The sequence below is a fragment of the Oryza sativa genome, chromosome 6 (genome assembly GCF_034140825.1).
Source record: "Oryza sativa Japonica Group chromosome 6, ASM3414082v1".
Taxonomy (NCBI): domain Eukaryota; kingdom Viridiplantae; phylum Streptophyta; class Magnoliopsida; order Poales; family Poaceae; genus Oryza; species Oryza sativa.
Window position 1 is genome coordinate 23130007 of NC_089040.1, and position 13889 is coordinate 23143895.

Consider the following 13889-nt stretch of genomic DNA (forward strand, 5'->3'; position numbering starts at 1 on the left):
TCTTCATTTTTGCCACTGTTGATTGTGTTCCTGAGGAACAAAGATACTGAACAATTATTTTTTAGACCAGAGCTGAACAATTAATTAACAGCATACAAAGAACTAAAAGAAAAGGAATTTTGGTTGCCACCAAACCACACTAGCATTAGGGGGGGGGGGGGGGATTGAATTCAGCAGCTGTTTTAAGTCTTTGAATAGCAAGAAGCCATGTTAGGCTTTAGGCTTCTCTGAACGTGACCAACCCTTAAGCTAACAAAACCATGTCCCTGTGCTACCATGATGTACAGCTATCTCAGTGGAACATAAAAATTCTAACTAACCCAAACTGCATAAGCCACAAAGAAAGTAGTAAATCCCATAACTACATCAAGATGACTGCGATTTCCATTGTTGTATCGCCACACGCAAGGAATGGTTGGGAATTATGGATAAATATTGGAGCCTTTGTTTTGTGACAGGGGATGTCTTGTGTTTCTTGAGCCAAGCTTTTATTGCCCTGTGCTCGTAGGTGTGCCCATCAGCAGCAACATAAGGGTCATCCATTACCTCCTGCACCAAAATTGTCATTGTTTCTATTTAGTCTAGGGAGATAATCAGAACTGGCGCACTCAACTAGTTAGCAAATTTTACCTGCAATATTGGGCAGATGAAGTGGCTCGGCACAGCTGCGTTTGGACTTCTTAATGTGGGAGAAGCAGTAATTCTGCTCAGAATGCTCTCGATCTCTGGCAGCACCTCCGATTCAAGGCTAGGCCTGTCTCTACATTTTAAAGCTGTACACCGCACCGCCAATTTTGCCAAGATCTCTGCCTCAGCGATTGGCCAATCAATCTGAGAACTGTCAAGAACATCGGAAATTGAGTCTTTTTTTATCGCTTCTTCTGCACTAAGTATCAGCCCGTGTGGGCGCTTGCCAGTCAGTAGTTGAAGAATGATGATCCCCAGAGCATAAACATCAGATTTCGGACGAATTGTCCCAGTTAACTGGTATTCCGGATCCATGTAATACAGTGTGCCGGCAACTGCAGTATCTCTGTACTCTGTGAGCCCTTCCGGCACAATATCTGATATGAGCTTGGCAAGACCTACATCACCAATTTTGCTGACGTAGTTCTTGTCGAGCAATATGTTTCCAGGCTTCAGGTCACGATGGACAATGGGCTCTGGTTTCGTTGCATGCAAGAAAGCAAGCCCACAAGCCACCTCAAAGATGATTTGGATGCGCAGGAACCAATGTAGTGATTGCTGACCTTTGTTGTTAATAAGTTGATCTTCTAGACTTCCATTCTCCATGTATTCATACACGAGGCATCCAATTTCAGGGCAGAAACCAAGCAGAAGAACTAAGTTGGGATGGTGAAGTTGGCTGAGGATCTCGACCTACATAATATCAGATAACCAAATAAGTAATTCTAAGCGCCAGTAACAACTTTATTGCCTAGCCAAGAAAGTCATCCATCAGTTATGATGAAGATTAGAAAAAGATAGGTTAGGATACCTCTCTCAAGAACTCATCAATCTTGTCACTGGAATCTTGCTGAATAACCTTGACAGCTACTTCAGTATGATCAAGGGTACACCTGTACACATTCCCATAGCCCCCCTCACCAATCTTCTTTGCATCGGAGAAGTTATCGGTGGCAAGCTGTATTTCACGTTTTGAGTACCGCCTGCAACTTTTGCCAGTTGACAGAAGAGCATCCATAACCTTTGTCTTCTCAGCAATCACCATATCAGCTACTATTTCAGCCTTATGCTTGGAAAAAGCCTCCTGAGCGAACAAAGTTTTTGCCATCTCAACTTCTGTAACAGCTTCTAGATGTCTGGTCTTCTCATCTGCAACCTTCTGCTTCAACAATTCCTCCCTATGTAGTGCATCTTGCACCTTCTTCGCTTCCTCAGTACACTCACTAGAAAGAACCTTAATCTGAAACATCAGAGTAACATGGAAAAAAACTAATTAAAACATTCACTTTTAATATATGAATATAGATATCTTCATGTACCTAGTAATGTAAAAAACTGGTCACAGTAACTCAAGCCAAACAGCAGCCAAAAGAACTTAACCTTATCTTGGTTAGATCATCACAAGCTTTATCACACATCACTAACCTTTTTCTTGGCATGGACGAGATCTTCACAAGCTTTATCATACATCACTAACGTATCCTGCAATTCCTTTCTCAGTTTTGCTACTTCATCTACTGGTTGAGACTGCAGATCCTGCTAAGAATTGAATCACAATTAATACAACTTATGGAAAGCTTATGAAAGCCAACACTAGTCAGAATATTTTCAAGGCTGGAAACAGGTCTGACCTCATCAATTGAGCTCAAGGCAACATAAGGGATTTCCTTCAATCGGCCAATAGCATCGGGATCCGTGTTCACATCTCTGCCCGGTGTTTTTCGCCCTAAGCTTCCAAAAAGGCTTCTTCCATGACTTCCTGAACTTTTACCAGCATTAGTAGAAGTGCTACGAGAGCTGCAGGTATGAGAGCCTGCATAACTCGTATCTCCAGAAGATTTTGGTGTTCCATCCTCAGGGTGGTCATGCAAAGATTGTTTGTCTAGCAGCCAGTTCTTCTGTATTCGGGAAAATGATTTATGACTGATTGACTGAGTCCTTACACAAGCGCTTGACTCTGCAAAAAATAGAAAGGTTTAAGGCAAAATGAGTGCCTCACCATTGCATTTCCCAAAAGAAATAGTAGAGAATATGGGCAAAACATACTGCTTGTTCGAGCCTGATTTGCAAACTTAATAGTCAATCTGTGCCTGGACACAACAAATACATTGCACGAACATGGCATAGCTTTCAGGACAGTAGAGGGCACATCTCGGAGCCGTAATATCCTGAAAAAGGTAACAGCAATACCATTTAACAACAACAGTGGATTTGGCAAAAGTGGCCAGAAATCGATTTACATTTACAGAGATGCTCATTAATTTTGCTTATGAGTTTAAAGTTGACAAATAATGAAGATAAAAATCCCCCGCATTAACCAGCTAAAGTGACTAATCTATTTATCAGCATCATGAAGACAAACTGATGTTAGTTGCGCTGGCTCTTACCAATATCTGTGGCTTCCTGGGTCCTAATTACTCAAAAGGCATAAATGCGAGAAAAAAAGAAACGAATGTCAACAGAAAAAGGAAAGTTTAATCAAGATATATGTACGTGCACACACCTATCACCTTTACTCAGAACAAGTGACACCATCCCAAAAAGGGGCTCAATCTTCCCTTTTTTTTTTCTGAAAAACTTTTTGTCCCATATACACAGCATATCTAGTATGCACTTTCCAGTTATTTTTATACTTTGGGGGGAATAAAGCTATACAGGTAAGAACAAAAATCCCCCTTATCCCTATCAATCTATCATTGGTAGTTGAATTCTCAAAAGCGAAATTCTAACCTTTACTAGTAGTTGGGAAAGGAGATTTGTCACCCAAAATAAAGTGAAGAGGATTATATTTTTCAAAAAAAAAACAATTAATCTAGTATACCTTTTGAACCAGTTGAGGGAGGTGGATCCAACCACGAGGTTGCGGACGCCGGAGTCCGCCGCGTACCTGACCAGCGCCGCCGTGACGCTCGGCTCCTCCAGAATCACCGTCTCCACCTGCAGGGGAGGAGGAGGAGGAGGGGGAGCTCGAATTTTGAGGCGCGGATCGAGCAAAATCGGCGGAGATTTTCGAGGAGGAGGAGGAGGAGACTTACGGTTGTGCGGGCGAAGAGGCGGCGCAGGGGGAGGAAGACCTCCTCCTGCGCACGCGCGCGGCGGTCCTCCGCGTACATCTCCACCGTCTCCGCGTCCATCTTCTCCACCGGCACCCTCTCCCCCGCTGCGCGCGCCACGCAGAGAAAAACCCATCAGCTCGAACCGAATCGACGACGGCGACGACGAGGAGGAGGAGGAAGGAGGAGGAGAGGGCTTACAGGGGGAGGGGACGAAGGAGACGGGGGGGATGACGTGGACGAGCGCGACGCGCCCGGCCCCGGCGCCGTGGGCGGCGAGGTTGGCGGCCGCCCACCTCGCCGCGCGGCGGCTGGCGCGCCCGTCCCCGCGCACCGCCACCGCCACGACGATCGCGCCCGCCGCCGCAGCAGCAGAGGCAGAAGCAGAAGCAGAAGCAGCGTCGCCTCCACCCGAGGAGGAGGCGAGCGACGACGAGGAGGAGGAGGAAGACGAGGCCATATGCTCTTCGTCGGCGGCGCCAACCACTCGACGGCGGCGGAGGCGGAGGTGGGTGGCGAGGGGGGAGGGGGGGAAGGGGAGCGAGTCAACCGCGACGAAATAAATAAACCGCGGGGGAAGGGAAGCAAGCGAGGCAACGGCTTCGCGCAGCTTTCTTCGGGTGGGACGAGGACGAGTCGAGTGATAAACTAACGCTCTTTTTTTTTTTTTTCGCGCGCGAGGCGGGGGCGGCTCAACGGCTGTGTGGGGGTGGGCCCACACGTGTGGGACCCACACTCTTGTTGTTGTTTGACTGTGGCGGCGAAGTCGCTGGCTCGCTGCTCACTGGAACTGGAATGTTTAACCACGTGTGGATATATGATGCTTTTATTATCCATCAGGCCCGCCAGATTTTTCTGGCTAGGCTGATATAAACAGATAGGAGGAGATGGGAGAAGAACGACTCTGTGTGTTTAAAGTAGTAAAGAAATAAAAATGATAGTATTAGGAAGAGGCTAGTAAGGCCTTTAGAATGAAGATTTTTTTTATAAATTTCATGAGAATTGAAATAGTTTATGTATGAAAACCTGGTGAAATTTTCACATTCAAAAAGAACTTTCATAAGGCATGTCAAAAGGTCACACTTGATTTTCGATGCATCCTACTCTAGTTACTCTAGTTAGATTCTCGGCGTAGCTCGAAGCGGGAAGATGATCACGAACAGCATGAGGGTGTAGGGATGGCAGCGATCAAAAACGACAATTGACTACAATTGAGCTATGTTCCCCATGCTGCTTGTACACATTGACAGAGATGGACTGATTCGGCTATTCACATACGTGGACAAGTTTGAGTGAGCAGTCATTTACAACAAATTAACCTTTGGGGGTTTGAAAACAAGAGTGACAATTGAGGTGGTTATTTCTTAAATCTTTATAACAAAATATCATATGGTAATATTTTTTTTAAAAAAAAAGATGTTTTACTCTTTGTTCTCTTTTTTTTTCACTCTGTTGCACTTTAACGTTTCCTTGGATATTGCACGTATTAGGTTCCTGATGTTGCAATCAGGTTTTCACTGTTCACCAAGTGATTAAACATTTTTTATTGAGCAGTGAAACATTTTAAATCATTTTTCTAAAATATTTTTTTACTGAGTATGAGACATCTTAAATCATTTTTTTTGCTAAAATAATTTTTATTGGGTGATAAAACATCTTAAATATTTTTGTACATATGGTAAAACACCATTCGGGGTTTTAATTATGATCCGACATCTGATCATAGTTGCCTTGTATTTTTCTTTTCTGCTAGGCCCGTCAATATGAGAGTTTCGTAGAGGTCGTATTTTTCTTTTCTGCCAGGCCCGCCTTTAAGAAAAATAGGAAGTGCTGTGAAGGGGATAGTAAGACATTCTTTACATTAGAAAAAACTTCTTAGGAATTGAAATACTTCCTCTGTTTCATAATATAAGTCTTTCTAGCATTACCCATATTTATATAGATATTAATGAATCTAGACATATATGTATATATAGATTCATTAACATTTATATGAATGTGAGCCATGCTAGAAAGTCTTACATTATAAAACAGATAGAGTAGTTTATATGAAAATCTCATAATTAAAATTATAACATTCAAAAATGCCTAAAATATAAGTTGCTAATACAGAGCAAAACTTCATATTTATTGAAAGCATAGCCTTACACTTGACTAACAGAAAAGATATCTTCATCCTTTAAGAGAAAAAAGAGAGATCCATGTTGTAAACAGGTGTTAGTGTGTGGATATATACATAAGGAAAACAGTCCAAACAACCACTAAACTTTTGATGGAAGTACATCAAGCACCTTTAACATTAAAACCAGACATCTAACGCACTAAACTTAAAAATACCGTTCATACTGTCAGGGTTACCGATAAGACATACCCTCTCTCCTAGAAATCATGAAATATACGGATACGATATATCCTCAAGTATACGGAAAGGACTCGTATTTAAGATAAGGAAATCAATGAGTCCGTATGGAAATATTCTTTAAGGGTGGAAAGTATTAGAGTACTACTTAGAGAGGATAAGGAGTGTGTCATATTGTACGAGGTCCGACGTCTCCGAGTTCTATTGGGAGACAAAGGTGATATGAGGTACAAATGCATACCCCCAGGAAGATACAAGGCATCGAATCTTAGTGCAAGACACCCGCCATCATAGACGCAATCCGGACGACTTGAAGCCTATTCACCAATGATCTCGTCAGTAATCTCGGAGTTCAATTGTTCTCTTTTGTACCACAATGTTTTCTTCTATAATACCATATAAACTGGATTAGGGCTATTACCTTACAGAGGAGCCTATCGTGTAGATTCTCGTACCAACGTACCTCAATACCCTCAGATTATAATCCGTGGTATCTCCCGTCGGCACATATTATCCTGAGATAGTTTTGATTGGTGGTTTGTGTATTTGAAAGCTTAAATGGGTGGCTTTGAATAACTAATATAATGTTTTTATATATAATCAACGGTACTCCCTTCGCCCCAAAAATATAAGCACTTATAATGTTCAAATTTTATCCCAAAATATAACAACTTATAGCGTAAAAATTTATCCTAAAATATAACAATTTTTCCACCAACATTCTCTTCAGCATTCAAATTTTCCAGCATCATAACCTTCCACCATTCAATTTTCCTCACTGCCTCTTCTCAACCAATCACAAGAATCCTAATCCTACCTACTTCTTTCTAAGTGAGAGTGAACATGAGGTAAAAAGAAATATTTAAGTGAAGATTTTAACACATATATCCAATGCCTATGTCATGTGATGTGATCAAACTCATCTACTGTATAATACAAATTAGAAAAAAAAAATACTATGCAAAGCTATATTAGAGGGCTATATAAATGGTATTGTAAAGTTTAAGGATCTAAATGTCCGGTTTTAAAATGTCCGGTTTTAAAGTTTAGGTGATAAATGAACTTCCATCAAAGTTTAGGGGTGTATTTGGACTTTTTCTTTTTAGTAAATAAAACCCATCCTAAATTTTTATCAAACTTTGGATGTTGGAGGTCCATCTTTACTTTCCTCTTCCCTTAGCATGTGGTTAACATTAGTAATCTTTCTAATGGATTGAATATTATGCATCACATAAATGATATATCCTATCTTTTGCACAACGACATTTCTCATATCAATGATGGGAATGGCTATATGAAGTGGGGATCTATATACTCCCTCCATCCCAAAATATAATGCTCAACCACTTTTCTCTCATATCTCTAATATAAGACGTGCATGCATACATACATTAACTAGCACCTCTTGGTCCAATAGAATTGATTTGTCTTAAATCCTATACCATCAAACCACCCAATCACATTACTCGCATGCATCAAGGTGATCCAATCAAGAAGGTGATTAAATGTTTTCTTGGTTTTTGTGTTATGAGTGGTTGAGTCTTATATTTTAAGATGGAGGGAGTATCAAATATGCTTGTCTCAACCTATTACATGCATGTATAGTACTCTATACTCAAGTAAATTTATGGGGATAAGATGACTAGAAGCACTTTATAGACCTTATTATATGGTCATGACCAATCTAGCTATAAATTCTCACATGGTTATACGTGACAGCGGGTATATATATGAAAAGCCATATGGTAAAAAGACAGTTGATCGAACAAGTTTGTGTATTGGTCGTTCTCGTATAAACAACAAAGACCCCCGAAAACCAAACATCCGTAGTCAAGATCGGAAGCAAAATAGTAGTGTCTCATTTCCATTGGAAAAATCCACAAAGGGCTTAATTTCGATCAATCTGCGGGCGAATTTCCCCGTGTCGTGTAGCGTGTACAAGGACATTAATTCTGAAAGCTATATGCATTGACCAATGAATTCTCTCTATCTGCAGTTGTCTTCTCCTCATCGGAAGCTTCAGAATTGACCGCTCGATCATACCAGTGCCATGCATGCTGCACTTTGCTCCGATGTGTGTAGGGATGAAAATGGTTCAGATAGTATTCAGTTTTTGGCTTTTTTTTCCGGAAACAAAAAGTGCGGGTCTGAATATTATTTTCAGAAAGTTTCGAAAACGGAAACAAATTTAGAATATTTTTTTTCTTCTTGGAAACGAGTATGGTAATACTACTATCCTTTTGAAACTGGAATTAGTCAAAAACTTTCCGGAAACGAATTTGAAACAGTAAGCTGGTTTTCAAGCCGTTTTTCACCCTACCCGTGTGCATGTGTGCTCATTGCTCTTTGTGGCAGTGGCGCATGGCAGCAAACGGCCGGCAAGGGAATTAGGTTGTGTTTAGATCCAAAATTTGTATTCAAACTTCCAACTTTTCTCATCACATCAACCTATCATACACACAAACTTTCAATCACATCGTTTTAATTTTCAACCAAACTTACAACTTCACCATGAACTAAACACAGCCTTAGGCTACGACGTGTGCAAAGGCGGCGCAGCGCCCTTGTCTCACTCGTGGTTTCTGACTTTGATCTTCTGATTTTTTTAAAAAAAAAATTTGCTGACTCCGTTCGTAGCTTGTTCCTGCTCGTGTGTCCCCCTCTTCTTCGGTTCTTTTTTTTTTCTTAAGGATTGTTCTTTGACATGATCAAATTGACTGAATATGGCTGGTGTTTTTTTTCTTTTAAATTTCCCCTTGACGAACAGATTGTATTTTGTCTGACAGAGAGCATGTCGCGAAAAGATCGATGGATTTAATTATTGGAAGGGTATGTTCTAGAAATGCGAAATGAAAACTCTTTTTTTTTCCTCATCTCGGTTGCTAATTAATGACAAGTGCGGCGATGTACGGGCTGATCTACTAGTCAATATGAAACTCTCTAGTAGAGTGCAGTGCAGTCATTTGGCTCAATTGTCCGGTTTGAGTCCAACTCGCGATCAAAATAACTGTTCCGAGTCCAACACGGTCCTAGCAGTATCCAGTCGGTCTCGAATGAAATATGTAGTTCTTTTCTACGCAGTAATATAAATATTTGTGAAAGGAGAGAGTATTACGTCCCTCCGTCCAACAATATAAACATTTAAAGCATTTAAATTTTATTCAAGAATGTAAGCATTTCTACACTACTATTTATCCTCTCCCAACTAAACTCCCACCTCTCTCTCCCAAAAACAAAACTCACCTATATTCATCTCTTATTTAATAAGTTTTTTTTCATCAATCTCAATTGATGTTAAACAACCTAGAAATATGTTTGATGGATGGATTACTATTGATTCGTACATAGTTAGCTAGCTGTCTGGTTGGCTCCATGGGGTTAATGGCGACAACGCCGACCAGTAGTTAGGTATAGCTTGGTTTGACGTCAAAGTCAGTCTCCATGTTGACGCGTTGCTCAAAACGTAGTACGTGGTATCCGTACTAGTCGCTGCTGGGTCTAGCTCACGGTCTACTCCCGGGCTGGAGTAGTGAATCATGAATTAATTAGGAGTAATCAATCTTGTCCCGGGCTCATGATTGGTCAGGACTCACAGGCCATAGCCATAAAAATTGGGTTCATGACATTGCATTGGAGGAGTAGTAGTAGCATAAGAGATGAAACTGCTTGTGTTTGCAGAAGAAGTTGGTAGTGATCGTCCACATGGAAGTTGGTGAAGAAGTACCCAGCCATCTTCCCCGATGCCTCTCGCTGATCTACTTGCCAATTTGGTCCCATTCTGCTTGAACTTTCCAAGGTGACAACTGTGACGTTGATCGATCTGTGAAGCTTCAGACCGGCGAGAACCGAGCATAGTGGAGTAGTACCTATATATGGAGTTATACTAGTACGTAGTACATACTACAAATGATAATGGCAGAACTTGTTTGTTTTCTTTTGCAAAATTAAAAATGGTGTAGTGGTGGCACGCATTCATTCTCTAGTTCGATGTGATCATGTGATGTGAAGTTACATCACATAACTCTTTCATCATCTCATGAATAAACATGCAAAAAAAACTGATGATGCATTCAACATATACTCCGTACTATATAAACAGAATGAAATGAGACAGGCATGCTAACAGACGAGACGACAATTTTTCAAAAACAAGAAAAAGTGTTCGGTACTGCATCAGGATTACCACCAGCGACACCAATTGATGGTTCTTGTCCTCAAAATGTAATCCACAAATCCATAATTCTGATGGGGCGAAATGGGCCAAGCGTCCATGTAACAGTTCTAGCTAGGCCTTCAGCATGTTGTTGTCAGTTTTATTTGTAGCGCCAGGTTTGTACTCGTCAACCGCAACTATGATTCTCTAGTTGTTTAATTTGTCGTTGGCACATATTATGTTATGTACGATCGCCAAGACTTTTGCGCCTTAGCGCATGTGAAACGTTTTTAATTGGGCCATTTATCGATCGATCAATCGATGTCTTTAATCTCTGGATTCTCACCTAAAAGAGAAGAATTCATGCATCTCGCAAGCTAGAATTCTTCAAGATTTCAAATCTTCAGCTAACTTCATCACTACATTGTGAATCTTGTGCAATTTGCAGAACAAAACCTTTGAGCACGTCCTGCGGTATGATTTTTTTTTCCGAACATCAAGGATGGCACATGATCAATTTAAGAAATACAACACAAAGATATACAAGTAATATTCCTGAAAGCAGGAGAGCATTTACCTCATGATCGATGACGCTTCTGGGCATAGCACCGGGATAAGCGATTTAACCAGCTTATTTCGCACTTTGATAGAACCGCTGCACTGGAAAACGAAGCCATATGCCTTGCTATTGTGAATGACATACAATCCTGCTGAAAAGCTTTGTCAAGGACATCAGAAGTCCATGATTTGGCATATGACTCCAAAATTTCTTCGTCACCCTACAAATTTAATGTGAAAATAAGAATTGCAAAATATGAAACTGTTTTATCGCAGACGCATGCAGGAAAGTACACACATGAAGATGGGAACAAGCATACAAAGAATCAAGGCATGCAGCTCAGGAAAATAGCATGCAGGTGTGTATCCTAGAGGTGTGTAATGTGCAAGCCCAAAATAGTTACTTTCTTCATTTTATATTATAAGACTTTCTAGTATTTCTAGATTCATTAACATATACTCCCTCCGTTTCGTTTTGTTTGTCGCTGTAGCTCATTTCAAAAAGAGTCAAAATGTTTGACGTCGTAGTACACCGGCCGATACCGTTTCCATCTTTACCCCTCAGTCGGCGGCGCGGAGAAGCAGGAGGAGCTCCTCCGCCGGCGGTCCTCCTGCCCCTGCCACGGCGAGGCCCTCCACGCATGGCGCTCAAGTCCGGCGCCGCCTCCCACGCGCATAGTCCCCTTCCGCCGACGAAGCGCCGCCGCGGCACCATGGCCGGAGGAGGAGCCACGCTGGCGGCGGCAGCGTGGGAGATCGCCGTCGTCTTCCGTCCTCCGGCCGCTCCTCGCCTTCGCCTTCGTCCTCTCCATCATCGCCCTCAGTACGGCTGCCCTCTCCTCCTCTCGATTCGGCTTTGGCTCGAGGGCTTTTCCCTGATTCTTTCGTTCGCTGCTCGCGGCGGCGGCGGGTTCGCAGGCTGATACATGGCGTGGAGGACGGTGCTGGTGCACGTCTCGTTGGTGCAGGAGATCGCCGGGCTTCGAAAAGCTCCATTGCCACAAGTCTCCTCCTTTCTTTTTTCTTTCTTCAGCTGGATGTCCAGAATTTACCTGATTATTTCATCCGGTTAAGATAGCTGTGCACTTGATTGCAGATTAAGCTACTGAACGGCCTGCAGATTGTCTGATTTGGTTAGCCGTATGTTGATTGTTGATGTTCGTTTTTTAGAGAATGCACATTGCATTTGCTTGGCTATTTGATGTTCATCGAAGGGGAAATTTTTCTGTTTCTGGGAAATTCTGGTCGTGTTCACTGGGGACTGATTGTTGTGTATTTGATCAGATGATTAGTGCTTAGTACTGTCAGTGATGTAATATGCGTGGGAATTTTGGATGTTATAATGAGAAATTGGAAACAAAAATTGGAACTTGAGATACAGATTCAGAGATGCACACCAAGCTTGTAAAGTGGCTGCTGCCATCCCAGCTGATGTTTCTTGTAAATTGAGATAGCTAGTCTGTAAACAGAGTATTCAGACACAGAGCTTGTAAAGTGGCTGCTGCCATCCCAGTTGCTATTTCTTGTAAATTGAGATAGCTAGTCTGTAATTATATCAAAGGACCATTGACAGTTCACACCATTGATCTTAGATAAGCTTAGCTAATGTGTTCATGTGAAATAAAAATACTAATAAAAAAATCAAAGGACATATTCAGGTCCATATATCCTCCTGCTTTCTCAAAAATCAAAGGACATGTTCTGCACAGAATGACTGCACACATGGGCTACTTTCTAGAAAAAGAGAGAAAAAAAAGAAAGCCTCCAATTCATTCTGTTCAGATCAACAACAGCACCAACAATTTCAGATATCAGCAACAGCAGTAACACCAACAATTTCAGATATCAACAACAGCAGCAACAGCAACAGCAGCAACACCAAAAATTTCAGATTAGCTTAGCAGCAATTTCATATCCGCACCCTGCTGCAGCAACAAACAAATTCATATCAGGTATCTGCCATGGTCCTGAAAAGGAGTAAAAAGAATGCCACTAATTAGCACACATCAAACTAGTTAGGCACATGAAGCGATTTTCATGAAAATAAAATATAACCAAAGTAGTTTACCTGAGATAATTGTTAGCATTATTTACTGACTTAGCATCACACCTTAGTTGCAAAGGAAGGCGACCTTGCCTTTCAAGCACTCCTTTTTTTATGTGTGGAAGATCATAGGAGTTGTCACCGAGTACTTCTATGACTTCCCTCATGCATGCGTGAAGAGACAAGAAAATCCTGTTTGATAGCCTCACTGGATAATCTTCAAATGCTCGATCGATGGCGGCTACAAGTTCTTCTGTTGTTGTTGAGGCTGATTTGTACTGGATGGACTGAATGGAGTTGAAGAAACCCAGATCCAAGACATTCAAATATGGGGAATTTGCCGGCTGGCAAACAAGTTTGATGTTAAAGCCGTCTTGCTTCGCGGCCTCACAAAACATTCTGTCGTCCGGTGCAATATGAGGCCGAGCATTATCCTGCTGGATGTATATAGGTTTGCCAGCGTCTTCACGAGGCCACTTAGCCCGAACAGCTGGCAATACCTTTTCTATCATGAAGCTTCGGATTACCTCCTTTGTGATTGACTCAATGGGCTTCATCTCGATTGTCCCTGCAGGACGGTTCACACTTGACCTCTTTGCAGCTGTGTATGTCACAAAAGGAAAACATCCAATTTTCATTTGAGTCAAACCTTGGTCTGGCGAGAGCTGTTAAGATCATTATTTTTGGGATGAAGTTTTTGTTTTGAATTGTCCTGATGCGACGCGAGGCAGTTGGAGCTGCGTAATATCGCACAGTCTTCCTCGTAATGTTGAACCACTTCTCATCTATGAAAATGAAATCAAACAGTGGTTTGAAGACAAGATTGTGAGGCACACTCCTTGGGTCAAGCATTTCAATACACCACTTCAGCCGATCAATTTTGTTTTGGTCTGTCAAGTGGGGATCCAATGAGCTAGATACACGCTTTATAGCACCCTCTTTTTTCATTCTGTAGACCTTACTCGTGCTAACACCAAGTTGAGTAGCTACATCTTGTATTGTGGTGCGGCTCAATATTGAAATATCTTCGAGACA

General features: G+C 41.7%; 1 protein-coding gene and 1 long non-coding RNA gene across 3 annotated transcripts; one reads left to right on the top strand and one right to left on the bottom strand.

Annotated features, from left to right (window-relative positions):
* Nucleotides 1–22: 22 nt before the first annotated feature.
* Nucleotides 23–4348, bottom strand: LOC4341362 (U-box domain-containing protein 34). Of its 2 annotated transcripts, none has more exons than XM_015787856.3 (9): nucleotides 3942–4348; nucleotides 3723–3847; nucleotides 3509–3624; nucleotides 2734–2855; nucleotides 2319–2644; nucleotides 2113–2223; nucleotides 1499–1927; nucleotides 631–1380; nucleotides 23–549 (listed from the first exon to the last, which is right to left on the bottom strand). In XM_015787856.3, exons 1-9 carry the CDS (start codon nucleotides 4198–4200, stop codon nucleotides 367–369), a joined length of 2421 nt encoding a protein of 806 aa, XP_015643342.1. In that variant the 5' UTR covers nucleotides 4201–4348; the 3' UTR covers nucleotides 23–366. The 2 variants fall into 2 exon arrangements, with proteins under 2 accessions (XP_015643342.1, XP_015643341.1); XM_015787855.3 differs by having other exon boundaries at nucleotides 2113–2226.
* Nucleotides 4349–11336: 6988 nt separating this feature from the next.
* LOC112939338 (uncharacterized) lies at nucleotides 11337–12049 on the top strand. Its single transcript, XR_003242956.2, has 2 exons — nucleotides 11337–11633; nucleotides 11729–12049. It is a non-coding gene; the product is annotated as an uncharacterized lncRNA (long non-coding RNA).
* The last annotated feature ends 1840 nt before the right edge of the window (nucleotides 12050–13889 follow it).

Excerpts from the sequence above, each read along its gene's own strand:
- LOC4341362 (XM_015787855.3), bottom strand. The coding sequence starts at position 4,200 with ATGGCCTCGTCTTCCTCCTCCTCCTCGTCGTCGCTCGCCTCCTCCTCG. Across the intron at positions 2,645-2,733 it reads AAATCAGGCTCGAACAAGCA|AGTCAAGCGCTTGTGTAAGG; the intron begins GTATGTTTTGCC and ends TATTTTTTGCAG. Across the intron at positions 1,381-1,498 it reads TTGATGAGTTCTTGAGAGAG|GTCGAGATCCTCAGCCAACT; the intron begins GTATCCTAACCT and ends GATATTATGTAG.